This window comes from Chrysochloris asiatica, unplaced genomic scaffold, assembly GCF_000296735.1.
Source record: "Chrysochloris asiatica unplaced genomic scaffold, ChrAsi1.0 scaffold00230, whole genome shotgun sequence".
In the NCBI taxonomy this organism is placed as follows: Eukaryota; Metazoa; Chordata; class Mammalia; order Afrosoricida; family Chrysochloridae; genus Chrysochloris; species Chrysochloris asiatica.
In genome coordinates this window covers 944,500-971,610 of record NW_006408748.1, presented here as the reverse complement: position 1 = coordinate 971,610, position 27,111 = coordinate 944,500, and the positions used below count along the sequence as shown (strand labels likewise).

General features: G+C 43.9%; 1 protein-coding gene across 1 annotated transcript in view; it reads right to left on the bottom strand.

The window, feature by feature from the left end:
- KLF3 (Kruppel-like factor 3 (basic)) overlaps nt 1-26,884 on the bottom strand; it is a 38,527-nt gene extending 11,643 nt beyond the window's left edge. Inside the window, exons 1-4 of the mRNA XM_006873209.1 lie at nt 26,635-26,884; nt 10,002-10,096; nt 3,809-4,298; nt 2,844-2,994 (exon numbers count right to left, since the gene is read on the bottom strand). Of these exons, the coding sequence (XP_006873271.1) occupies nt 2,844-2,994; nt 3,809-4,298; nt 10,002-10,058 (698 nt within the window). The 5' untranslated portion in view covers nt 10,059-10,096; nt 26,635-26,884. The remainder of the gene's footprint in view (nt 1-2,843; nt 2,995-3,808; nt 4,299-10,001; nt 10,097-26,634) is intronic.
- Between the last annotated feature and the right edge of the window lie 227 nt (nt 26,885-27,111).

The following is a 27,111-nucleotide window of genomic DNA, read 5'->3' as shown; positions in this document are numbered from 1 at the left end:
CTTAAAGAGTCCATGTCCCAGTTGTGGCCGATCTGAATTGTTTTAAGGAGCAAAATGCATTCTTGTGTCAGCATTAAAATTAGCTTACTACTCATCAATCATTAAAAGCCACTGGGTTTGAGATCATTAAAAGAACTGCTTTTTGTCAACGCAGAGAAAGTATTTCTTTTTCACCAGCATTCAGATCACAGTGTATTTATTCCTTCAAATATTCTTCTTCTGTTTTGCTACACATTGTAATTTATATGAGTTAGATTTTGGAATAATTCTTTGTCAGTCACTGGGTCCTTATATGTGCATTCGGCTGTACTTAGTGTGATAGCAGCTTATCCATCACCTGATCAGGAACAATCACATGTGTATGCCGGATTGTTACTTTCTCAGAGAAGACACCCTTTGTGGTTAAAAAAAAAAAGAAAAAAGGCAAAAAAACCACCAATTCAGCCTCCAGAACGTTGTGTATGTGGTCTAGTTGTTCTACGTTTCCTTTCACCTGAGCACAGGTAAGATCGGTCACACACGGCACAATGGCAGGAAAGCCAAGGATCAAGCAAGCTAAGGCCCCTCAGTGTTGCTGCTGAGTCCATTCCAACTCATGGTGCCAACCCAAGTGTGTCAGCAAAACTGGATTTCCATAGAGTTTTCAAGGGCTGTGATCTTTTGGAAGGGGATCGTCAGGCCTTTCTTCCAAGGTGCCTCTGGATGGATTCAGACCATCACCCTTTTTGTTAGCCCAGAGCTTAGCCATCTGTGCCATCCACAGAATGCAAACAGTGTGATTTGCAGGTTACTTAGGTCTTGGGCTCATACGTTCTCGCCATGCTCTGACTCCCACATGCTTGTTATAAAGGATTAAACGGAAGTATCTCCTTTGAAAACACTTGAACGTGTCTCTCCCTTTTTTCCCATGGGGGGAGGTGGGGGGGGCACTACACAATTACAAAGGGTAATAACATATAAACTGCATCAGAAACCTTCTCCTATCAGCTAATGTGGCTGGGTAAAAAGATTAATTCTCTCTGTTTTATCTACCTGGGAGAATATATGGATAACTAACCGTTATGGCTTTTACTGTAAATCTGGCCCCACCCCCAAAAAATATGCATTGTAAATTCTAATTCTCTAATAGTGGTTACGAATCGGGCTGTGAACCTTAATTAAGGTCAGTGGTTCGAAACTACCAGCTGCTCTGCGGGAGAAAGATGAGGCTTTCTACTCCCGTAAAGATTTACACCCTCGGAAACCCTGTACAGGGTCGCTGTGGGTCAGAACCGACTTGATGGCACTTAACAACAACAACAATTCCATTTGGGAATGGGCTGACTTTGTAATGCAAATGAAGCAGGATTGTAGTGTGTCTCCTTTGAGACAGAGATTCAAGTGAGAAAGCGGAGACAGGGAAAGACAGGTCATATGACTACTGTTCAGGAGGAGCAGGCGCCCAGAAGAGATAAAGCTCTTCCTTCAGAGAGGACAGAAAGAGAAACGCTATCCCCTAGAGCTGGGACCTTAAATTTGGACTTCCAACTTCCTAAGCTGTGAGACAAAATACACTTGTTTGATAAAGCCATCCACACTTGCGCTGTTTCGATTGCAGCAGCACTGGATAACTAAGACAACCAGGAAGTTGCCTATGATTTGGCACCAGGGACATGAGCCACAGTGAAGGCAGCCGTGTGGTCTGAATACATGGATACACCAAGAGCACATTTGAAGTTAACAGCTGCTCTAAAACTTGTGAGTTCATGTTCAGTTGCAGAGTTCATTGTGGAAGGGAACGGGGTAGAGAAGATATAGTAAACAGGTGGGCAGAACATTGATTCAATTTAGAGAAAAGATGACAGAAAGGACCCTGTTGAGTTAATAACCTTTGACCTTGTACCAGGAAGCCAGTGACTTTCAAGGATGGATCCAATGTTGAGAGCACCATCACAAGACAATGACAACAGAAGCAACAAAAATAATTACAACTAATCATAAAAAGAAGAGGAAAATGAGGTAGCAAGATTAAAGAGCCCAAGGTCACACATACGGTGGACAGCAGAGGTGGAATCTCAAATGTCAGATCAGAAAACAACCTCCCTGCTACATCAAGCCTATGCACAGTGGCAGGTCCATTACTGAAACTCTGTATAGTCCCTGTGTGCCACCTACAACTACCACTCAGGGGCTAACCCACGCAACATGACCTTCCTAATGGTGACAGACCATCTACAGGCAGATGGGATTTACAAGGTCAGAGAATAAAGAATTCTTTCAGCACTCAGCTACACTGAACTACACAGACAACCTTCTGTTGCTATTGACAAGGTTTATTTAGGAGTGTCTCTCTTGGGCTTGTGGTCAATCTAAAGACTTTGAGTAAACACCTACCCAGTAAAAGAACCAGTATACTCTCCTAGAAGCGACAACTAGGAAGACAATGTTTGTCTACAACATAAAACATCTTCTTGATTCAACCGTAAGTGGAGTATCTAGTATATGCAATCCACCCACGCTAGAATTACAGTTATGTGAAAATTACACAAAGGACAGTCTGAAAGGATGGAAACACAAAACAAATTACAATGATTTATGTGATAAGGTGGCAAAATCTTGAGTGGCTACTTGACTGAAAACTTGTTAACTATGGGTCATAATGTTGTCTGCGTTAACAGAGCACACTATTTTTGGAAGTTCTCACTTCTGGGCCATGGGCACGGGGCTGTTGCCCAGCGGCTGCCACATACTGTAAAGTATTCCTGGCAAACCACACCCTGTTACACACTGGAAGTTTGTGCTTCCACTCCAGGTTCCGAGATGCACGCCTTATGCAAATGCCAGGTAGACCTGAATATACTTACTCTTGCAACAATGCTTGCGGGGGGGACACTGAGTTCATTAAAGGGGGTGACATTTCTTCAGGATAATAATCTGTCCTCTGTGGCTCGATCCCAGGCTCTATTTTAATTTTTTTCTGTAATATAGGCTTCTCATAGGATTCAATTACAGGTACTAAAAAATAAAAATGAAAAAGTCACTCTAGGTACAACTGATCCATTGCAGTTTTTAAAAGCTTACCACTCAGCTCTTATCAACAATGCTGATGTGTATTTACTTGTCTTTGGCAAAGCTTACACAGGAAATGAAATTTGTGGGGAATTTTTGTTTTGCATCACCTTTATTTTGCCAGGATATATAAGGGCTTTGGGTACCAAGTCCCACAAACCATCCTTCTTTTTGATTTTGGTTATGTCCTTTCAACTCCATTGACAAGTGATCAATGGGTAATCAAGGCTGTTAAAAGGCATGCATTATCGCCAATGTCTGATCAAATAGTATTTATTAAATGTCTTTTTTTTTTTTTTTTTTGCACCTAGTATCATGTTGGCATCGTGGTATGGCACTGTGAGATAATGCACTGGACCACAAGGTCAGCTGTTCAAATTCACCAGTTGCTCCTTGGAAACCCTATACAGGGTTGCCGCTATGAGTAGATGCTGACCCAACAGCACTTAACAACAACAACAGAATCATGTTGGCATTCAATAAAGTAATTTATAAAGTTAAGAATCTTGCTAACCCAGACTTGACAACAATACACCGAAAGTAATCATCTTAAAGTATTAAAACAGAACCCGATTCTTAGGAGCTCTTCAAAAAAAAAAAAAAAAAAGCAACTGCATTAGGAGGTCAAGTGTATCAAGAATATTTCCTCTTAGGAGATTCACCAGCTCTTGGCAATGTGCTTCCTCCCCAGACTGCCTGGTGAGTACCCAGTACTCCAAGCTCACAGCGGATGGCAGGGCAAGTCTGTGGTGGCATTTACCTTGCATGCTGCTATTTGAATTGTCCATCTCCTCCGATAAGGACACCATGAGCGGCTGCTGGAGGTGGCTCGTGTACATAAACGGGACAGGCTGCACCACAACTGGCTGGATGACGGGCAGTATCCCGGGGCTGCTGCGGATGCCATGCCGAGAGAGCGCAGCAGCCATGACGGGCGGCATGGACAGCGGCACGATGAAGGGTTGCACGCTGGCTGGAGGGGGCGAGTACTTCTTCATCGGCGGGCTTGGTGAAGGCATGCTCAAGCCTGGCGAGGCTCTCCGATGGGAAGACTGGAATTTCAGGGAGGAAGGAGAACTCGCAGCCGAAGGCGGTGAACTCCGCTTGTTCACGGTGAGGTCCACGGGTTCCATCTGTATCCCGTGCGACAGGCCTTCTGAGGTCTGAAAGAACTTATCAGGCAAAGGCGTGGAGTAGATGACACCGTACTTGTTGGGCTTCATGGGCTCCATGTAATTAGATGGGTAAGACTATTGGGATACAAAAAAAGGAAGGTGTTAGCAGATGCTGGAATAACAAATGAAGACAAAAATATGTACATTGAGGGCTAACAAAAACTTACTCAGTATGGGAGGCTGGAAATGGGGGGTTCCTAATTCTATGAAGCTTAACCTGCTTTATAAAATTATAAAATCCCGGTATTAGGAAAAATCTTCGGGAAACAGAGGCAGTGCTGTTTAGACTCCTCAGAATGAACCTTCAGTCTTTTCCTCAAGGACCTCCATGACCTAGATTTTAATGCCAGAGAATTGTGAAGCAAATAAGGACATAAACATTTACTATTGTCATCGTTGGGAGGTTTCGGGAAACTAGAGTTGGGTGAGTTTTAGGAAACTAGAAACCAAGAACCTGGACAATTGTCAAATGTCCTAATATATTCAGGTTTCTCAAGCCATAAAGAGAAAGCAAAGCCCCACATTAAGTCTTGTAAACATTTGGGAGCCGTTTAGGTTGGTTGTATGCTGTCCCATGAATGCACCATCTCCTATTTAGGATGTGGGCTATTAGGTGAGAGGGCTAAATGCAGGAAGACACGTTAGATAGACACAACTCTGAAGACATAATTAACCATTTACAGTCAGACCGTTTCACCAAAGGGTACACAAAATCGCTCCCTCAAACTGTCTCATTAGCAAATGTCACAGCAATGTTAGCCAGACCTTATATAAGGCACTGACTTTAATTATTTGGGTGGAGGCACAAGTTACTGCAATTAGCATACAGTAATTTGGTTCTCTACAGCGAAAGCTGGACAGTGAATAAGGAGGATCGTAGAAGAATTGATGCCTTTGAGTTGTGGTGTTGGAGGAGAATACTGAAAGTGCCATGGACTGCCAAAAGAACCAATAGATCTGTTTTGGAAGAAGTGCAGCCAGAGTGCTCCTTGGAGGCCAGGATGGCTAAGCTCCTACCTTGGACATGTAGTCCGGAGGAAACAATCGTTGGAGAAGGATGTCATGCTGGGTAGGGTGGAGGGTCAGAGAAAAAGAGGAAGACCCCCAAAGAGATGGATCGGCCAGGTGGCATCATTGATGGACTCGGGGGTGGCAGCGGTGGTGAGGTTGGCCCAGGATCGAGCATTGTTTCGTTATGCTGTGCATGGGGTCGCTGTGAGTTGGTTCCGACTCGATGGCACCTGACAACAACAACAACAATTTGGTTCTCTACAGCGTGAGGACCGATAAAGGACTCACTGGGGTGTTTGGTCTGGGTAGGACATCCCGGTTGGTCACAGCCCCTTCTCCTGTTTCAGACTGTTCCTAACATCTACCAAAGCAGAGCAAACTAGCATGGCTGCACTAGCCCCAATTCAAAATCAGAGGCAAGTGCTGCATGAAGCAGCCTCGGCCACACAAGGAAGGAGTCCTGGTGGTACAGCGCCAAACACTCGGCTGCTAACCTAGAGGTAGGTGGTTCAAACTTACCCAACAGCTCCAAGGAGAGACCTAGCAATCAGCTTCTATAAAGATTGCTGTTGTCGAGTGCCGTCAAACTTACAGTTCAAACTAACCTTGCGGCTCCATACTTATTCTACATCACCACACCAGGACTTCCGTGTAAGAGTTACAGCCTAGGAAACCCTATGGGGCAGTTCTACTCTGTTGAGTTGAAATCCACTCAACCGGCATGCAACAAGAGGAGCCTAAGGGGACTAATCCAATGTCCCCTGTGCATAATGCTTACCTTAGGAAACCTGGTGTCCAGGAGCAGAGCTACCTTTGAAGACACACAGCCAAGGTTCTCCTTCCCCTCCCTCACCCTATGCCCAACCCAAAGTCAAACCCACTGCCATCAAGCTGACTCCAACTCACAGTGACCTTGAGAAGCAGCTGATGGATTTGAACTGCTGACCTTGTGGTTAGCAGCCCAACTCATAAGCCAGTGTACCACCAGGGTGCCTTCTTACCCTATGAAGTGTGGTTAAAAAAAACCACAAACAAACCCAGGTGCCGTTGGGGTGAGGTGATTCTCCCTCATGGCAGCTCCAAGTGTGTCGGTAAAGAATTGTGCTCTATACGGTTTTCAATGGTGGTTGCCTAAGTCAGAATTAACATGACAGCACTGTGTTGTCTGTTTGCTTTTGACTCTCATGGAAGAAGATCACCAGGCCTTTCTTCTGAGGTGCCTTTGAGTGGATTTGAATGACCAACCTTTCAGTTAGTACCTGAATACTTCTACCTAGGAAGCACTCATTAAGGGTGGTGATAGGTTTTAATCTTCAGAAAGAACTGTTATTAAAGGGTCTTTACATCTATGTGTGCAATTATTGACCCTTCTCCAATGTCGACTTATTGCTGACAGCTTCCTGTCTCCGTACTCCTAGCATAGGCACTTGGTAAACTTGATGAACCAAGGCACTGAATTAACACACACTCTTCACACTGTTTTACTACCGACAAAGCCAAGGGTAATACCAATTTTTGCGAACATCAAAAATAGGATTTTGATGGACAGTTTGCTAAAGCTCTAGCTCTTACTTTATTCTAAAGTGAGAATTGCAATCATTCCTTTTTATTAGGAATTAGTGTGAGTGAGTTTTCCATTACAAGGCGGCTTAAGTTGATGCAGTGACTGAGTGAAACATTAAGTCTCTTATTCCACTCTTCAATAATGTGAAAAAAAAAATGAACATCTGGGGACAGGGCCCTGGCAAGGCAAAGGAGTCTCCTACCAAGGGTGGGGTTTTCTAGTGCAGGAAGGAGGGCTTCATTTATAAACAAGCACTCTGGAAACAGCAAATGTCCTACCCCTCTGTACAAACAAAAGCAGAAAGGGCTCTTTTTATTGGACTCGTAAAAAATCCTGACAAGTTCTTGCTAGAGCAGAGCTGAAACTACTGATTTTAAGTTACTGCTTCATCTGTAAAGAGTCTGTAGGTGGCAATTTTTATTTAAAAAAAAAACACACACAAAAAAAACACACTTTCTTAAAAAATAATCCTCCTAAAGGAATATATACATTGCAATATGTTTTTCCTTTTCACTTCCTGAATGAGAGCCTTAACTTTCTAACTTCTTTGGAAATGAGTTGGTAAAAACAATTCCTTGACGTGTGCATTTTATGTACACATGCTATTTTATATCATGGATCTGGGAATCACCAGAAATCAGGTGCTATGCAGTTGATTCCGACTCGTGCGTGTCATAATAGAACTGTGTTGCATAGTGGCTGATTTTTGAGATGGAGATCACCACACTTTTCTTCTGAGGCACCATGGATAGACTGGAACCATCAACCTTTTTATTACTAGTCAAGCATCTTAACACTTGTACCACCACCCAAGGGTTCTGAGATCTGTGAAGGCAGGGTCTAACCTGCTTTCCACTATTACTAATTTTAACATGAGAACCCAAAGCTTTACCATCTGCTGGTGCTTTGGGGTAGCTGCTGGGTTGCTATGGTGGTTCAAACCCATCAGCTACTTTGTGGAAGAAAGATGAATGAGGCTGTCTACTCCCGTAGAGATATAGTCTTGGAAACCCTACATAGGGTCTCTATGAATCAGAACCATCTTGATGGTAGTGGGTTTAGTTCTGAGGTATAGTTGAAGCAAAGCACAGCACAGTATGAGACATCTCCTCATTTTGTATAAACCACAGCAAAATGCCCAATAGACAGCTTCTGCAGTACTCTCTCTCTCTTTAAATGGGGAAGGAGGAGGGAAGTACATCACCAGAAAATATTCCTACTCAAACGTAGAATTAAAACAAACCAAAAAATGTGGCAAATGTCCTATACTGGCTTCTTGCTTACAACACTGACTTGAATAACCAAAGACTTCAACCTCTGGGTCAAAGACTGAATTAAAAAAGAAAGAAAGAAAAAGCTTCCTTATACATCGCCTATGTAGGCAGAGGAGATGAAATGTACAGATGTAAGAGCAGAAACAAAGCCTTTAATCTTCACAGTATCCTACTACCTAAATGCTTCAGTAAACTGAGGTTTCGCTCAACTAAGGGGGAGTGAAAAAACAAATAACAACAACCAAACTTCATTGTAAGAAGTGACACTAGCTTTTGGTAAAACTTTCTAATTAGATCCTCTAAGTGCTGAAGCTGAAAACTGGTGCATAAAGGAGAAAAAGACTTCAGTTGTTAAAAAGACTTCTATGTAAGCTTCATGTATTAATACAAGTTACAATGTTACAAGTAGAATAGCTACTTTAAATTCGTTTTATTTCCCATTTTTTCAGTTAAGTGCATTTCCTTGCACCTCATTATTGTGCCAACTTGGCAATATGGGTCTTCATTTTAGCTTTAAATTAGGTTCTTGAGCCATATTTTCATGCTTGATTACAAGTACCAGAAGCAGCCCGGATCATAAAATGCATCATTGACGGTTCTGTGTCATTTATAAAATTAATCATATTCTCCAGTACTAAAAACTCGCTCATACTTTCAGGATATAATTAATGGAGAAACCGTACACCTTAGTCTCCCTCCAGTTAGGTCATGCAGTAGTAAGGAAAGAAAGGGGCTTGATGGACAAGAAGGCAGCTTGAGTCAGTATGACAAGGCGGAGTTCAGTGTTTTGATGAATAAACTTCTTAGTGTTGGGCCATTATCATATCCAGACACTCAAGTTGTATCGAGTTGTCATGCTGGATGACAAAATGTTATTTGCTCACAGCCGTTCTTACCGAACTTTTCATTAGAGACACACGGGTATACGCTTCATAGGGGCAGTACCATGCAGAAGAACTCGGTTCCAAGGGCCTCGGAGTGACCCCCGTGTCCTGTATAAACACTTTTGGCAGGAATCTCCACAGCCAGTACATAAAGATGATCTAATTTTGCAAGCGTGTCATTACCAACCTTCAGATTACACAACTCAGGCCAAGTTTCTTCCCCTTGTGAATATTTTCCAAGCTCATGGAAGAAAAGAACAAGACGGAGTGGGAACGCTGCCGTGTTTATTGAATATTTACTAAACTGGATCCTCTTGGCTGAAACCACTCCCTGCTTTGAAGTCGGACACCTTTCTGTTGTCACCCATGTCTCATGGCCACAGCATTCGGGTTGGACCTAAACCAACACCTGGAGTAACCATGAGTCCTCTGGTGGCCCCACAGCCTCAAGTGTGGCCTGGCTTAGGAGAGGGGCAAGGTGTTGAAAGGGACGAGGAACCTAATTCCCGCCCAGCCTGCCTGACTCTTCCAAGCAAAATGAAATTCCACCCTCATTGCCAAGTTCTTGCTCTTGCTTACTTCCCTCCAGTCATCTCTCACAATCACAGCTCCATATGGCTGTTCTCAATGGTGCTGAAGCAAGCAATTCTATCCTTCTGTCCTGGTGTGGCGCAGTGGGTTAACGCACCAGACTGCAAAGCCGTTTGAACTGCAAGGTCAGCGGTTCAAGCCCACCAGCTGACCCTCGGAAACCCTATACAGGGTCGCTATGGGTCGGAACTGACTCAACAGCACTTATCAACAACAACTTCTGTCATGGCCAGATACTTCTGTGGCCTAGCACTTAAGGGAACATGGATCTCACTAATTTAAAGAATGCCTGGTAGCAAGAAGAGCATATACATCACTTGCTACTATGGACTTTGAGAAATGTTTGCTATCAGACGCTGGTCAAGTAATGAAACACTTGAAAGAATTAGCCTAACACAGTCATGTTTTTATTACTTGGGATAAAGTAGAAGGTGTTCAATTTTGCAAAACTTACCACCGATACTGGGTCCATGGCTTCTTGCTTAACAGGGACTGGGTCAAACATGAGCATTCTTTTGGTTGAACTTCTAAGGTGCTCTGGTGGTTAGCCTAGAAAACAAAGCAAAGTCCATCTAAATCTCGAGTTTCTGCTAAATATAAACTAGATTTAAAAAAAAATATGTCATACTTCTCGCTCCCCTCCTTTTTCACTCTTTTCCCCTGATAGCAAACATCCCCAGAATGGCTGGAATCGGTTTCCTTTACCTATGAAAGATGCCATTTTGTATAATTAAAAGCAGAGTCTATGGTCATAACCAGAGGAGAGCCAACCAGCATTTCTAACTCAAATACATAAACCCTGACATTTCTGGAACAACATGTACAGCCCCTTCTGAGCAGCAAAGCTTGCTTAAGCTTGCCGTGCAACTCAATATAGAAGTTCATGTTACACATGGATGCTAAACACCTTTCTTTTTGCCTTATGTTCATTACAGAAAAACTGGGGAGGGGGAAGGGAGGCAAGAAGAAAACTTAGAACCACTATGCTTAATATTTTTGCTTTTATCCTTTCAAATATATTTTTTTCAAATGGGACCACACTGTCAAGAATATTTAGTGCTCACTGTCTCATGTAAGAATCTTATGATAATGTTTTTTGGCTTTGTTTTTTCAATAAGTAGAGCTCCACACCATCAAATTCAGTGGGCCATTGTGTGAACATATCAATTTGGTGAACCTAATCCTTTTATATTGTTTTGGGGGCAGTTTTTAAGCATTCATTATTATCAACAACAGCAAACATCCTTCTACCTACTATATTCTGCCTACATCCTTAAATCTTTAATATAAATTTTCTGTAGGGGAACTATTAGATGAGACGCATGTACATTTTCCGGATGCAAAGCTCATCCAACAGAGTTGCTCTTATATTACTGCTGTTGTTGTTGTTAAGTGCCATCGAGCTGGTTCTGACTCATAACAACCCTGTATAGGGTTTCTAAGGAGCAGCTGGTGGATTTGAACTTCCGACCTTTCAGTTCAAATTGACATTGTTGTCCAGTGCTTATCCTGCGGACTCCCTTACTATTACTTCTTGTTGTTGCTTTTGTTAAATGCCATAGAGTTGGTTTCAACTCACAGTGACCTTGTATAGGGTTTCTGAGGAGCAGCTGGTGGGTTTGAACTGTCAACCTTGTGGGGTTCACAGTCCAGTGCTGAGCCTATGGTACCATACCAGTGAAATAGCAACTGCTTCCAACATTTCTATCATATTTACACTAAGCAAATAAAAATGAAAACTTTGCCAATTTGCTGTTGAATGACGTTGAGTCTGACTCACAGATTTCCAAGGCTGTAAATCTGGAACAAAAAGCCTCATCTTTCTCCTGTGGAATGACTGCTGGATTTGACCCACTGACCATGTGGCTAACAGCCCCAACACATAAACCACTGTGTGCCAACAAGGCTACTTTGACAATCTGTTAATCCCAAATAATTTTTATTCTAAATTGACCATTTGCATTTCTCCTTTGACTCAGGTCTGGAGTCTTCCACCTCCCTCTACCTTTGATAGCTTTCTAGGCACTTTTTACATACATATGAAGAATAGTCACTCTAGTTTCTCCTTGTTAGGGAATTTAGGCAATCGTAGTCCAAGGCAGTGGAAATGTCCCCCCTTGATTGTGCCTTGCACCTCTCCTATTGTTCCACTGTTACCTCACCAAGCCCTTCTGTGTTCTACACTAGTCTGCATCAGGGCAACGGTTCCTCACAGGACAAACTATTCAGTCTGCTCAACGTCCAACCACATTCCTTGGGTTACAGACTCACTGCGGAGCTACTACTCAGATCTTCAAAAGACGGTGGCAGGCACTCACTGTCCAAGTCAGGTGATGTGCCCCCATGCCTTGGTTAGAGGTGAAGAGGCCTAGTTTGGGCAGGAAAGGGAAACCATTCTAGGTTGAGTTCTACCTGAAAAAGCCTCAGAAATTCTCAGTTCTAGGTTATATCCAGAATTTCAGTATCGTAACTCCCCAACTCACCTCCATGATGACAAGCCTGTCATTACTATGCCCAAGTGCCATGGCTCATATACGTTTAGACAGGTGAATGTCACCATTAGCTCAACATAAGGTCCTGACTTCACAATGACTTTTCCTACATCACAGGACACATGCCAACAGTTTTACACCAGACTGCTCAAACCAATGGGGCTACAAAACTCTCTTAAGTAACCCCCCAAGAACAAAACCCCAAAACGCAGAGGAGAATGGTTGATTTCACAATGAAGAATGGAAACCTCTTTTGTGTTTTCAGATCTCTGATTACCCAGTTCCTAGCTTAACAGCTAGTTAATTAATTGGGCACCATTCTAAGTAAGAACTGTTGTCCAATGTGTCACAGTAGACCTTAAACAGAACGTGTATGATCGCCAGCCTACATAACAAAGGTTCGGTCATTTAGCAACTCTATTCGCTTCAGGGGAGACCTGGTATGGCGCTGTGGGTTAATGCACTGGACTGCAAGGTCAGTTTGAACCTCAAAGTTGGTGGTTCAAGCTCACCAGCTGCTCCTCGGAAACCCTATACAGGCTTGCTATGAGTCGGAACTGACTTGACATTTAACAACAACGAACACTTTGCTGTAGCCACCTACCAACCACCCCAAGACTCTCATGTTGTTGTTGTTAAGTGCTGTTGACTCAGTTCCAACTCAAACTGACCGTGTTCCACACCGACCTTGTGGTCCATGGCTTATCCTTCAGCAACATACCAGGTCCTCTATAAGCTTCTTGAATTGACTTCACTCTCACAGATTCATCCACATCACTAGGCAGTATCTTGGTGAAAATCCTTCTAAGCAAAAGGGCTCACAAATCTCGGCTATCTTAGGAAAGAAGAAACGGAAGCAGCAATTTTTACAAGTGAAATGTAGGCACTTTCTTCCCTTACCTACATCACCAGGTTTTAGGAAGATCCATGAGATTTAAAAAAAAAAAAATTTTTTTTAAATAACAGAAATCCTTGCTTTCTGAATAATTTCTATGAACAAACGATTTTTTGGAGTACACAACTGTACACATGTGGAGCAGTTTGTGGCACCATAATTGGCATTCACATCTTTGCTAACATACCTAACCTAAGAGGCCAAGTCCCCTCTTCCCTAAGAAAAAGCACACTGAATTCGGTTTAATTGTTAATAGCAGCCAACATCCTATATTCGCGCTCACCCTAGCTTGGGTGGGAAAGTAAACAGATTGAGTTCTACCTGAAGAATTGCAGAAGGGCCTTGTCTCTTCACAAGTGCAGCTCAAGAGCGTCCCACCTAGGCTGTGCTACATTGCACTCTTTACTATCAGCAATAATTGAGATGGTGCGCTCGCCAATTCATAACTCTACTGTTAAGCACAGAGAGCTGCCAATGATTTTTCTAACTGCCCATAGCAAAGACTACTGAATCTACTTAGAAATGGACTTTACATTAACCTACTAGATATGTTTTTTAATCACCTTAAGACATTGTGTTCATTGCTTTTGTTCTTTAATTGCTCGTGCTTTATCTAAACTTAAGAAAATTAGTGCTTTGCAACTAAATTGTGGATGGAAAGGCATATCTCACGAGAGAAGTGTGCCATCTAACAAAAAGTGAAGAATGAATAACAGAATTAACTAGAATAGGATCATTTCGTAACTTCTTCTGGTGTGGTGCTGTGGGATAAAGCATTGGACCACTGGGTCAGTTTGAGCTGCAAGGTCAGTGGTTCAAATTCACCAACCGCTCCTTGGAAACCCTGCACAGGATCACTATGAGTGGGCATAATTTAACCAGGTAAATAAGGCATCAATGGGCAACAAACAGAGAGCATGCAAAATTTAAGCATCACTACAAATAGACTCCAACTCACCCATACACCTAATAGAGCTTCATTTGCAACTGAGCAACTTCTAAAAGGACGGATTAGGTCCCCTTTTTTTTACCATAAAAAGTGAACAACAGAGATGAAGGGCATGCAAAGAAAAGATCTGGAAAGAGACACCCGACCAACAAAAATTTCTTGGGTGTGGATTAGCTTTAAACACATCGGTGTGCCAAATTTTTAAATTGATGAAGCTTATGATTACATTTTTCTAATAAAAACACGTAGAAAGGGAAACTAAGCCAAAAATTTGTCAAGAAAACTACATCAACACAAAAAGCCCCTTATTTATTTGTAAAAACGTGTTTTACATTTGATACATCCTGTGCCCAAATCTCTGAGAATTTTTGCTATCTGTGACTTTGTTGATGATTTCGAGTTTAGAATCAGACAGTTGTTGTTCAAGGGCTGTCAAGTCAATTTCGACCCATAGCGGCCCTGTATAGGGTTTCGGAGGAGCAGCTGTTGAGCTTGAACCACCGACCTTGCAGTTCAAACTTAGCAGCCTGACGCCTTAGCCACAGCAGCACTCCTGGAAGTCGCAGGAGAGTAGCACAAAGCCTTCCATTATCACTGAGAAGTAACTTAAAAGCACTGGAAAAATCAGGGTCCCTAAACTTGGTGGCTTTTGTTATATGTAGGCAGTTCAGTTCTCTAGTGATATTACTTTAATTTTCAAGGAATTCCAATAAACCACATACATTTGCAGTAGAAACTCTATTACACAATACTGCAGCAATTTTAGGTAGTGGTACCAGTAGGTGGTGCACTACAACAAGTATTAAAGACCAAGATGCTACACAGTAAATTTCAGTTTGCCAACCTTAGGGTCTTTAAATCTAGTGGTTTTAACATGCTCAGGAATTCTGTTAACCATTTTATGTATTACAGAGATGAGAAGGCCACACCCGCAAATGTGGTTCTCTTGTTTCTTACAACCATTTTCCAATCACAGACACATTTACATCTTAGCTGTATTTAACTGGAAAAGTACATTCTAAATCTAAACTAAGCACTCTCAGGACCAAGACTGTACTTATCAACAGGACGAAAAAACAGGCAAAACTATTTTAACACACAAAAAAGTCCAAGTTATCACGGTGCTTTAAAGTACACAGTAAACACCATCATTGTCAAAATGTTTTTCTTAACTAAAGCACATGTCAGTTTGCCAAACTGTTATTTTCTGAGAAGGGTCAATAAAATAGGATTTTCCTCAAAAACTTATACTTCTGGCTTTTCTGATGACAAAATATACAGGTCAGATTTTTTTGCCAAAATGCAAAAGCTGTGATTATGTATTAAAGAGCTTAGCTAATCATTTATGTGGAGTTTTCAGATGCAGTAAAACTGTTCCAGAGTCCTATTCAGTGCTCTATGAGGCCAATATACCAGACAATTCCTTTATGAGGGTTAAAATAAGCCAGAGTTAGAAATACTTCACATTAAGAGGTTAATGGTGTCACCAAACCTCCTTTGAAAGTAGCTTGTTTTGAGCTGAGAACATGTTTTCCTAAAGAAATACACTTATCAATGACTCCTCCTTCCTCAGAAACATTAAGCAGAGGGGAAAAGAGAGGGAGCAAGGGAAGGAGGGAGGGAGAGAGAGAGAATGAGCGTGTGTGTGAGTGTGTGTACACGCCCATGTTTTAATACCACAGTTCTTCAGAGTTGAAGAAAGAGGGAATTTCTTCCTGTTTCTCAGAGATAGAGCAGGACCTGCCTCTGACATCACCTTCCCTTATTATAACCCTTAGCACGTCGTATTTCTTTCCCCAGATACTCAGAGTCCCTGCTTCATCTCCCCCACCCCAGTTTACCCTTCAGCTCCACACAACCAACCACCTTCAAGCTCAAACCAAACTTCCTTTCCTAGCTGACCTGAGTGAGCCAGGTGTAAGGAGGAAAACGACATGATTAAAAATCAACACACCATCTCTAAGTGCTCCTCTTGAACTCTCAAGTGTTTGGATTTTTAAAAGAGGAAGCATGTTACCTTCCCCACCCTCTGCAACCCTAAAGAAACTTTAGTTGGGGAAAAGAAACCAAATTAAGAAAAAGTCTGAGTAATCATTGGCCAGGAGGCTTACCAAGCAGGCAAACAACACCCCTATAGCTAAGCTTCTTTCTCAGAGAAATTTCTCTTTCTCCACTTCTAAACCCAAAGGTCCGATGGTTTGGATGCTATTTAATGGCTGTAGGCCAGGGAACCCGGGCCAGGAATACAAGAGGATGGGCAGCAACTGTAAGAAGGCATTTTTTAAGTTGGAGGAATCATTTAGAAAAACCAAATGTTTGCACCTACCTGTAAATGTGTTCCGTTTTCATATCACCTACACCTCAGGCTTCAATGGTTGGTTTGAAAGGAAAACTCCCCCAGAATATTTCTAAATCTTTGCCCCTCATAAATTAGTTACTTTGCATTAAAATATTTTGTAAATGGGAAAGAAGTTAATTATTTAGTTTCAGATTAAATATAATGATCCTGTGAGCAAACAATCCGCCCTCTCCTCTCTCTGCTAACAAGCCACCCAATTTTACTTTCCTGCCTCCACCCATCTGCTCCACCCTATGGAGTGTTGCCAAGGCGAGTCCAACTTGTCCAAACAGGACATGGCTCCAGATAAGATTCTGCCCACACCCTGTACTTCGGAAAGACCAAGTGAAGCAATTGATTTTGCATGTAAATAAGGACAGGTGCAAAGGTAGCAACCAGGCAAAATCCCTTACACATTTCAAGACAAGGGGGGGGTGGGGCAACTAAGTAGGGTGGGTAAACTCATCCTCCCCTTTATATAAACTCTCAAGTTTCATAGTAGCCATCTTCACCCTCCTTTCAAAGTTTGAACTGCAAGGTCAGTGGTTCAAGCTCACCAGCTGCTCCTCGGAAACCCTATACGGGGTTGCAATGGGTCGGAACCGACTCCATGGCACTTAACAACAACAACAACGAGCTCTGGTAGCGTTGTGGATTAGGAGCTGGGCTGGTAACTGAAGGTCAGTAGTTCACTTGAATTTGTCAGTCATTCTTTGGGAGAATGGAGACTTTCTGCTTCTGTCGAGATTTATAGCCTTCTAAACCCTATATAGGGTCCCTGTGACTTGGAACTGACTTGGCACATAACCACCAACCAAGGAGTCCTGGTGTGGTGCTATAGGATAAACACTGGACTGCTAACCACAAGGTTGTGAGTTCAAACCCACCAGCCACTCCTTGGAAAACCTTAACAACATCAGCAACAACAAATCACCCTAAGTTGAGAATCAATTTCATGGTACCCATCACCAGCTGCTCCTTGGAACCCTACACTGGGTCGCTATGGGTCAGAATCGACTGGATAGCACTTAACAATAGCAGCAACAATGAATCAATTTCTCCAACAAAGATGACACACTTGTTTTCCTTGTTTTCAATGCTGCCTGCCATTTGCATTTAGTTTTAAGGACAAGTAACCCAAGGTAAACTGAAAAGTGCACATCCAGCACCAAAGCTGCTGTCCACAGGGCCTTCGGTGAGGCAGTATGGCCTAGCCCTCACAGTTGTCTTCTGTGGGGCGTTATATAATCAAACCCAGAAGGCCTGCGTGCTGTGGTGCCCTATCGCTGGAGACCCACCCCACTCCACCCCTGGGGCCTCCACCCATGGGCCACACCCTGAAGGGAGTGGGAGGCTGGGAGGGACCAATTGGCTCCAGTCAGCAGCTGGTTTCTGGAAATTCCAGCCCTAACAAGGATGGCTGGAACCTTATAAATAACCAGAAAAATCATTGGGGGTGGCGCGTGTGTGTGGGGGGGTGGGGGCTGGTGGATTCATGTTCCTCCTGAGGATTTTCTCTCTTCAGTGTGTATCACCTCTACTCCTAACACAATCACCAGCTGATACTGCCCTTTAAAAAGTAAAGCCGGAAGAAACAGAAAAGTACTATGGACCTTTGCTATGTAAGAAAATGGATTCAACATGGCCCAGACCCAAGTCTGCCTCCTCCTTGCTCCTGACTCTAAAAGGATATCCCTACCCACATCTCCCATTTGCGGGATTCTTTGTTTGAATCCATCCACCCTGGAAACCTGCTATGGAGGGTTTCTGAGGCTGCAAATCTTGACAGACGCAGAAAGCCTCATCTTTCTCCCTCAGAGCAACTGGTGGATTCCCACTGCTGACTATGTGGTTAGCAGCCCAACATGTAACCCACTATGCTTACCAGGGCTCCTATGGAAATGTAGGGATCATCCCTCGACTCCTTTTTTTGGATGGGACGGATCCTGGTCATTTCTAGTATTACCATTGGAGTCGGAAACCCTCAGCACCTCAAGCCTCTGCTGTGCTCCCCACCCTGGTCCCATCACTCCTTTACCACCTATATTTCTCAAAGTCCTCCCCAAGTTCAAAGGCCCCAACAAGATGTCCAGGGCTTACAGAGGGAGTTCAAGTGCCAGAGCTTGGCACCCCCTTTCCAACCAGCTGCCCCTTGCTCCAGCAAACGCCCTTGCTGCTGGATGCCCCCCTCCCCATGCCCTTTGTTCATTTTTGGCCCTGATGCTGGGCAACCAGTGTGGAATGCCCACCCCTCTTCCGGCTTATCTAAATCCGCCTAATTCTTCAAAGACCAGCTCAAGGCCCTCGCCACTCTGGGCAGCCAGCTGACTGCTCCCTGGAAGATCAGAGGCGCCTCTTCTTACCTTAATGGGCTCTTGGCCTTTTAACTTTCCTAAGGCTGTGTCTTAGAGCACTGCAGAGTGCCTATGACCCTCTCTACTCCCCATAGGAAATCACACTTCTTCACCAAAGGTAGAGGATGTTTGTGTGGGCTTGAGTTGGGTACGGTATTGTTGTTAAGTGCCACCACGTAAATTTCCACACAGTGACCTCATGTAAGAGTCGAACTGCCCATAGGGTTTTCCAGGATATGTTCTGTAAGGAAGTTGACGGCTGGCTGGGTGGTGGGTGGGTCAGAACTGCCAACCCTCCAGGTGGTACTACCAAGGTTCCTGGAGGGGCAGAGGAGCCGGTGTAAGTGCACCTGGCACACAGTCGGTGTGCTCGAGTCATTTCCCTTTCTCCTTGAATGCACCTGAAATCTCTCTTAAGTCAGGAGTGCCTCCCTCCCCAAGAGTACACCAAACTTTCTTAATTAAAAGATCTTGCTAATAATCTTAATCTTGCCTGCCCAAAGCTCTCCAGAACCTTCATCAATATCAGCCTCAGAGAACTTTTTGCTCTATTTTCTGTTGTAAACCCAAATTGGTGAGGTTGAGTCCATTGTAAAGGGTTTCCCAGGAGCAGCTGGCGGCTTTGTGGGTCACAGTCAGGTGCTTATCTTACAGCACCACACCAGGACCCCTCCCCTCCCATCCAAAAAAAAGAGGGAACTGCATAGAAAGGGAGCATGGGGGAGGAGGAGAGGGCGAAGCCTAAAAGCCAAACTGACTATCATCTTACCGGTGCCAACTTACAGGGATCCTACAGAATGGAGAAGGACTGCTTCTAAGGGTTTCCAGGACTGTAAACAGAAACAGCTTTCTCTCACAGAGAGGCTGGTGGGTTTCAACCTAGTGATTAACCCACTGTACCACCAGGACTACTTGGGAGAACACTAGGGTTTTCAAGGATACTTTTGGCAACCAAGGAAAGTGATGTTCCACATGTTCAGCTGGTCACCATCATAATGGTGGAGATCATCAGCGGCCATCTTGTATATGCACTGTGTTGTTTAATTCCTAAGTGGTGGGCACTACTTTCCCCTAGTACTGACGAGGATGCTGAAAACACAGCGGCAAAGTCATCTGCGCAAGATCACAGTTGCTACATTGTAGAGCCAAGACCTGAGCTCAGAGTAGCCTGATACCCCAAACAGTAAAAGTGGGACAGTGATTTCTCTGGAAAGCTTTGTATATGGGGGTAGAAGGAGGATATAGAATACAGCAACAGTGTATTTACAGTAGCAGCCATTGCAACTCCTCCCAACTGACCCCTGCTGCCTACCTCTCCTCGAGTAGGCTTGGACACAGATCAAAAGACCTGTTCAGAAGGCCCTAAATTAGGAGATTCTTCCTCCTAGCCAATGCACCTGCAATTGGTCCATAAAACTGCTGAGAAAAATTGGCAGCTTTACTCAAGTAAATACGGAAATCCTCATAATAACTGTACAAAGGTGGAAGGGTCAGGTCCTCATCCCCATTTTAGAAATGAGGAAATGGAGGAACAGAGGTGAAATGACTCGCCCAAATTCACAGAGCTGCTTGAAGCTGCTGCAGCCAAGAACACAGGTCTGCCCGCCTGCAGAACCAAGGTTCTTTCTGTTCTGCTTCGGGATCTTGTGCTGTGGGGCTTGACGTTCAGGTAAAAATCACCTCATATTGGGGTCACTCCTCAGGTAGAGGGGGGCGTGGGAGGTGTGCCACAGCCCCACACTGGTCCATGTTCAGCAGGCCTATTGGAAGGTTCCAGCAGGCAATTAAGATTTCAAAATGCCTTGGCAGGTTAGATCACTGTAGATCTAGTCCATGCTGTGGCATCCCTAGGAATACTGATTGCACATAATTTGAGATTAGCGCTAATGAGTAGGTGCTCAATAAATATTTGGGAGATGAATACATGAATGGATGTCAAACTACACTTCTCACATGCTAGCATAAAATTAAGGGCAAGGGCCTTGGGATGGATGACTGTCAACCAGGTATTGCACAAGGAGCATCTGCCAAGGGGCCAGAGGGCTAAGCTGAAAATTCCACTTCTAAAATGCAGTTTGTGAACCAAACCCCCTTATCTGGAGAATGAAGCAGAATAGGGAACCTGGACTTACTAATGAAAGTGGTCTCAGGGTGCCGAACTTGGGAAGGTACCAGGATGTACAGTACAAGCACAGATAAAGGAGTGGGTTTCAGTGATTAGGCTCAGACAATAGTGGTGAGTGGGGAGATGAGAATAGGCCAAAGTTAAAAACAAACCCACACTGATTTCCCAGGGCGCTCTCCAGGGTAGAATGTGCTGACCCCAGGTCCACTTGACTCTCTTCGGTCTAGAGTTGGTCAAAGTCCACTGATCGGGATCTAGACTAGCCATAGGCCATCCCTGGCAAGGTCCCCAAGCTTTCCAGAGATTGGCAACTATCCTAACCAAATCGGGTTCCCAAAGTCTTCCTCCTAGGGGGTTGTCTCACAAGACACCCCCTGCCTAGAGTCTGGGTGAAAGCTAGTTCCAGCGGTTCTATGGAATGCAGGTGCTGAAGGGCCACTTCACTTGCTACATTGACTCAGTTCTTTCCTTTTATAATTAGATGGAAAATGATGTATTCTGACTGTAACACAATGGACTGGGTTTCAAAAAGCTCCAGGAACCTGTTTTACTAAGAGAAAGAAGTTGACTATTAAATACTCTCATCAAGGACACAAAGCAGACAGATCATTTTGAAATGTCCCATTGCACTGGGCTGACAGGATCAGGGCAGGGGCAATGAAAAGGATACAAATATTGAAATATAATGATACATATATCATATACATATATATAAACAGTAACAACAACTATATATATATAGTTGCTGTTTACAAGTGCTGTGGAGTTGGTTCCAACACTATATAGGGTTTGAGGAGCAGCTCATTGACCTTGCGTTTAGCAGTTCAGTGCTTACCCTACAGTGCCACACCAGGATTTCCACATAGACACACATCATCTATCTATCTATTTTTCATTTTGCAGTGGAAGAAAATAATCCTAGTTTTGGTTCAGGAATAGTTTCTACAGCACTCCGTGTCTCTTATTACTACTAGACTTCAAGGAGGAGAGTTGAGGGGGGAACTAAAAGCAGGGGCTCCCTCTTTAGACAATGCTCCTTCTTATCAGGGCAGACTGCTGTCTGGTTTCCTGTCTCAAGCTCTGGCATTACTGCCTAAGATGAGAAACGGGGTCTTAGAAAGGGACAGATCAGAATTGAAGAGAAGAATGCAGAAGTCCCTGATAATCCTTTTCTTCCAAAGGATTCCAAAAAGAATTTTGACTAGAATATTACATAGACTATCATAGAGTATAGCAAACCAGATACCAGTGTTTTGTTGTTGTTGTTGTTTGTTTGTTTAAACTAGCACCAATGACAAATGAAGCATTTCAGGAAGAAGCACAAATTCCAGAATGATGTAATTTGTATTTAAAGGATGAACTTGCTTGTCTTTATTTTCCTTAAACACAAGTGGGTCTAAAAATGAAGAGTTTAAAAAATACACACACACCTGAGATAATTACATTTTTAGCAAAAATGTTGATTTGAAAATATTAAGACATGCCTCCAAGGAAATATAAGAAGAAAAATAAAGGACAGATGTAAAATAGGATTGAATTATACAAGGCCACGAGATGCAATTTCTATTCCCTCCTATTTTTTGAGGGGTATTGTAATTATCAGGCTAGTATAATTTCTCCCCAGTTGTATAGTTAAGCATTTAAATGTTTCCAGGACTTCTTTTCTGACAGAAAATACTAAACTCTAATCATCTCTATGAGCAACCTCTCTTCACATCCTTCCCCTACCACCCCGGGGGGGTGGGGGGGGGAAGAGGAAGAAGGAATGATTAGGGGAAAGCTAAACAAACACTGTCTACCAAATCTAGCTGGATTGTTGCAACTTTGGAACTAGAACAAAAAGCCTGCTCCCATCTGAGTTACTTAGGAGTTTTAGTTTAAACGCTTCTACTCCTATAGGTTGACTTTAATATTATTAAGTTTACTTTTCCACAGAGGAATTTTATTAAGACTTTCCAAACCTCTCATCGTTTTCCTAAGAAAGCTGTCAGTAAGCTAATAGTTGATTTTAGCATCTTTCTTAATATTGTATTTTATACTTCCCTTTTATCCATAAAAGAATGTCGCAGGACATTAAGGTTACACCAAAGCATCATTATCATGAGTTTTGGGAGTAGAGGGCCTGTTTTGCTGTTTCAGCAATTTCGTGAATTAATTCCCTTACATCTTAAAGAAAATCCCCAAATAGGAAGTTTTCAAAACTTGTTTCCAATTTTCTTTTCTAACCAACTATTTCTTTAAAACTTCATTTTTGAAGAGCCAAGAAGAATATGATTTGTCAAGGCAGGTTTTAAATAGTTAACCCATACATTCATACACCCACAACTGATAGTATATACCACAAAGAAACAGAAGTATGAAAAAGTTATCCTTGTAAAACAATTAAGACAGAGAATTCTTCTGTTTTCAAAACAGAAGATGTAAAATGTCCAAACTACCTTTAAATGGATTTTTAATTTCTAGTTCTCCTTCTCTTTGAGCTTTTAAAACTCTCAGAACAGTCGAGGAATCAAATTTAGAATACAGTAAAATCTTTGTCGCTTATATAAAATAAATAAATAACTACACTGGTATTTAAATCTGAAAAAAGAAAGGATCCTGAGATTTTCTCAATGTAACTAATGTTTTGCTTAGATCATTTTTTTCCCCTAAAGATTGCTTCTCTAACATATTTAAGTCAGTCCAGACAGCTAAAACTGCTTATATTCTCCACCTTAAATAGCCCCCTATGCCTCAGACCTCCTGTCTTACCTGTGTACAGAGACAAAGCCACATCATTCAGAGAATGCTAAGGCTTCTAACCTGTAAAGTGTTAATCCCAGTTCAAAATTGACAGCTTCAGGGCAAAATGCCCATCTCAAAACAAAAACCCTGTCCCACCTTAAAACAAGAATAAAAAGCACTAATTTTTTCTCCCTCTAAATTTCTTAGTCAATATTTATACAAATTTTTTTTATATAACCATTTCTCTGAAAAATTTTTTTTAAAGTTTTTATCCACCATATAAACCCAATGGAGCAAAGGGTAGATGTAAAAAGGTTAACTGACTTCTCATTATGTCATAACAGGAGCATCTTAAGCAATCGTGAAGTGTGTAGAGACTTGATAACTCCCGGGGTGGGGACAGGGAATTTAGGGGCAGGGACCACTGCGGCCTGGTCTGGGCTACTGATCTACCAGAAAACAGCCTGAAACAGGAAAGAGCACACATATGCCACTTGGAATGTATGACGCAAACCCCAGCCTTGAAACAAAGAACAGGAAACAGCTCTGCTGGCTGTGCTGGAGAGAAAGCAGAGAAACATTTAGCCGGCCCTCCCTGACCCTATATTCATGAGCAGCTGGAGTTTTTTAAGACAACAACAGCGAGGTGGAGGTGTTTGTTCTATGGGTGTGAATAATAACACCAGCTTTATAGAGGAGACCTGCCCTATTTACAAATAGGGGCTGCCACATATAGTAAACATCCTAAGTAAACATGGGATTTTATCATATTCAAGCAGCAGAGACTTCATAATTAGCACCACCGGGCTTCCCTCCCGGGCTTTCTTTTGTCCCTTTCTCCCACATCCCCCTGGTTGGTCTTTAGCCCGCATCCAATTCTCTGTCCGGGTGATGATTTTCTTCAGCTAGGAGCATCATAAGAAAAATGAAGACAAAGTACAGCTGTTAAGAATTCAGATTACAATTGGACTTATCTCATACAACTGAAAACTAGACCAATTCTAAATTCCAAGACACAGACCGTGGGACATCTAGAGGCACTCCAAATTTTCAGTCTTAAAAACTGCCCAGGAATAGGCCCGCATGTGGACAGCTACACGCCTATTCTACTTGGACACACAGCTACACATTCACCTTATGAGACTGTGATTCCATTCGTGACAAGTCATTTAATCCAAAATTGATATACAACTGGTAGAAGAGGACCAACTTTTTAAAGATGTTCTTTCAAATGATATATTTTTAAGGGCAATCCATTTATCTCCCCTTCCTCATTGTTTCTCTTTACTTTGCCAGTCAGGGTTTTTTCTCAGGTTTCCCATTATCAGAGATTTGGGAATCTGTGTGTAGACATAATTACAGGTAAAACAAAACAAAAAAGGCACTAAGAAAATGGTATCCCTGTGCCCATAGCAACCAAAAGATTGGATTTTCATTTAGAAATTTTGCAGTGGAAAAAGCAATCGCTTTATCCAAAGCTATGCTGCTAGCTTTTCTACCTGATAAGGTCTTCTGGTCGAAGCAATTACTTTTCTTTGTTAATCACACATTGTGATTTTTATATTTCCATTCTCCTTCAGGCCAAGTGTTCCCAACACTGCATCTTCACTGAATTTACCAACAGCACATCAGGTTTCTTCCTACTGTCCTGCAGCAAACCCCACTGACTATAGAAATTGAGAAATCGTTTCTCCAGGGAGTTTAAATTAATCAAACATTTCATTTCAGGTTAGTTAACAGCTTTAGGTCAACTCTCATACTTCTTGTCTCAAGCCACAGAGGCATTTGTCCACTTTTTAAAATACTCGCTCACAACAATTTGGCGAGATTAATGCTCTCAGATCCCCACCACCACCAAAAGCAAGTCTTCCCTAAGGTCAGGTAAATTAAATGATCATCCACATGGACTTCTCTTGTAAACATATTCCTCAATCTCACACATCAAATACTCAGCAAAGGAAGACACAAAATTGCTCTGGAAAATACAGAATAACCCTAATTCCCCACTTAATTTGGCATAATTATTACAGCCACTAAATCTAAATGAAGTCAGAAGACCACTTCATGGTTTTCCCCAGACACCAAAGACCCTTGTGAACACACAACCAATTTCCGTTTAAACTGGCTTATTAAGAAATAAGTTCCATTCACAAATTTTCTCTATGTAGAATTACTGTATTATTCCTGTAAATTTTGAGGCAGAAAAGAAAGTTCTCCCTGCTATCTGCCAAAGAAATGGCGAAGACAAATTGCAGGTATTTATCTGCCATCTCTAAAAGCTACTCTGAAATATTGGGTAGGTCAAGGGTCCCTGGTCCAGGGATCAGCCCCTGGGCCCACACCGGGCTCGGGTCCCTAACGCTGCAGGCAGTGGTCCTAAGGCGCTCTCTGCCTCCAGCCACATTGCAATCCTTGCTCCAGGCACTGCGGCAGGTCCTCCTCAAGCCCCAGAGGATTGGGACTCTCCAAAGCCGGCCAGCTCTTTCTCTGCTGCCCCGGAGGACCTAGATGCCCTGGCAGCGCCTGGGCTCCAGGACCGAGAACGGGATGCTGCTTCCAGTCCCAATTGCCCAAGTTTCTTCCCAGAGGGCCTGGGTGGCTGGCTGCTCCAAGTTTGCTACGCTGGGCGAGCGGCCGCGCTCCGGTCCGGGGAGGGGGGTAGTGGGGGGCGCGGGCAGAGGGCGGGGAGGGGGAGGGCGCGGGGGACGGGGGACGAGGGGGGGGGGACCAGGAGGGGGAGGAGCAGGAGCGCGCGGCCTCGGCACTACCTTTCTCCAAACAACGTTGCCACATGCAGCGAACACTGATTTCTGGGGCTTGGGAAGGAATCGCGGGCGGGCGGCCGAGCGGGTGGGAGGGAGCCAGGGAGACCACACAGGTGAGCGCCCTCCCCAAGTCTAAGCCCCTCCAGGGGGTCATGGTGGACGCCGCCGGCCTGGCTTCCCGCACCCCCAGATACACACGGTGTCTCTTCCCCAATCCCACAACTGCAACCACTGAACCCCGGGACCCCTTCCCTCTCGCCTCCCTCGCTGCCTCCACCCTGGTCGCCAGGAGCTCTTGCACTTTCCCAAGCCCACAGATATCCCCACCCCCACCCTGTCCCCCCCAACTCATCCACTGCGTCCTCCCGGATAAAAAAATTAGACGCCCCAAAAAGGGGGGCTGCAGGAGTCGGGTGTAAGGAGAGGTGAGTGAGAAGGGACTTACTTTGCGAGCAGCGGTGCTGAGCGCAGCAGACAAGAAATAAAGGCCCGGATCCGAGCTTCCTTGAACCCCGCAAATGCAGTAATGTCAGCGCTCCGATCGGGCAGCAGCCGCAAGGGACAGGGACGAGGACTGGCGCGCGTGCGGCGGGCGCTCGCTCTGCGCTCCGGCTCGGCCCCAGCTCCGCGCGGCTCCGCTCCTGGCTCCTGGCACCAACTCCGGGCAGTCACATGACGCCGGCGCCGCTCGCTCTGCGAGCCTCCCGGGGCTGGCGGGGTAAGTAGAGGCTGGGACCCGGGGTGGGAGGGTCAGGGAGGGGAGAGGGAGCCGCCGCGGCCGCCCGGGCTGGGCGGGTCCCCACCCACTTGGGTGGAGGCAGCCGCCGGAGGGGTCGGCCGAGTCACTCGAGCAAACACGCACCCCGCCCTGCGCCCTTCCCCCGCCACCCCCGCCTCCTGCGCCGCCTCCGCCCCGCCCCGC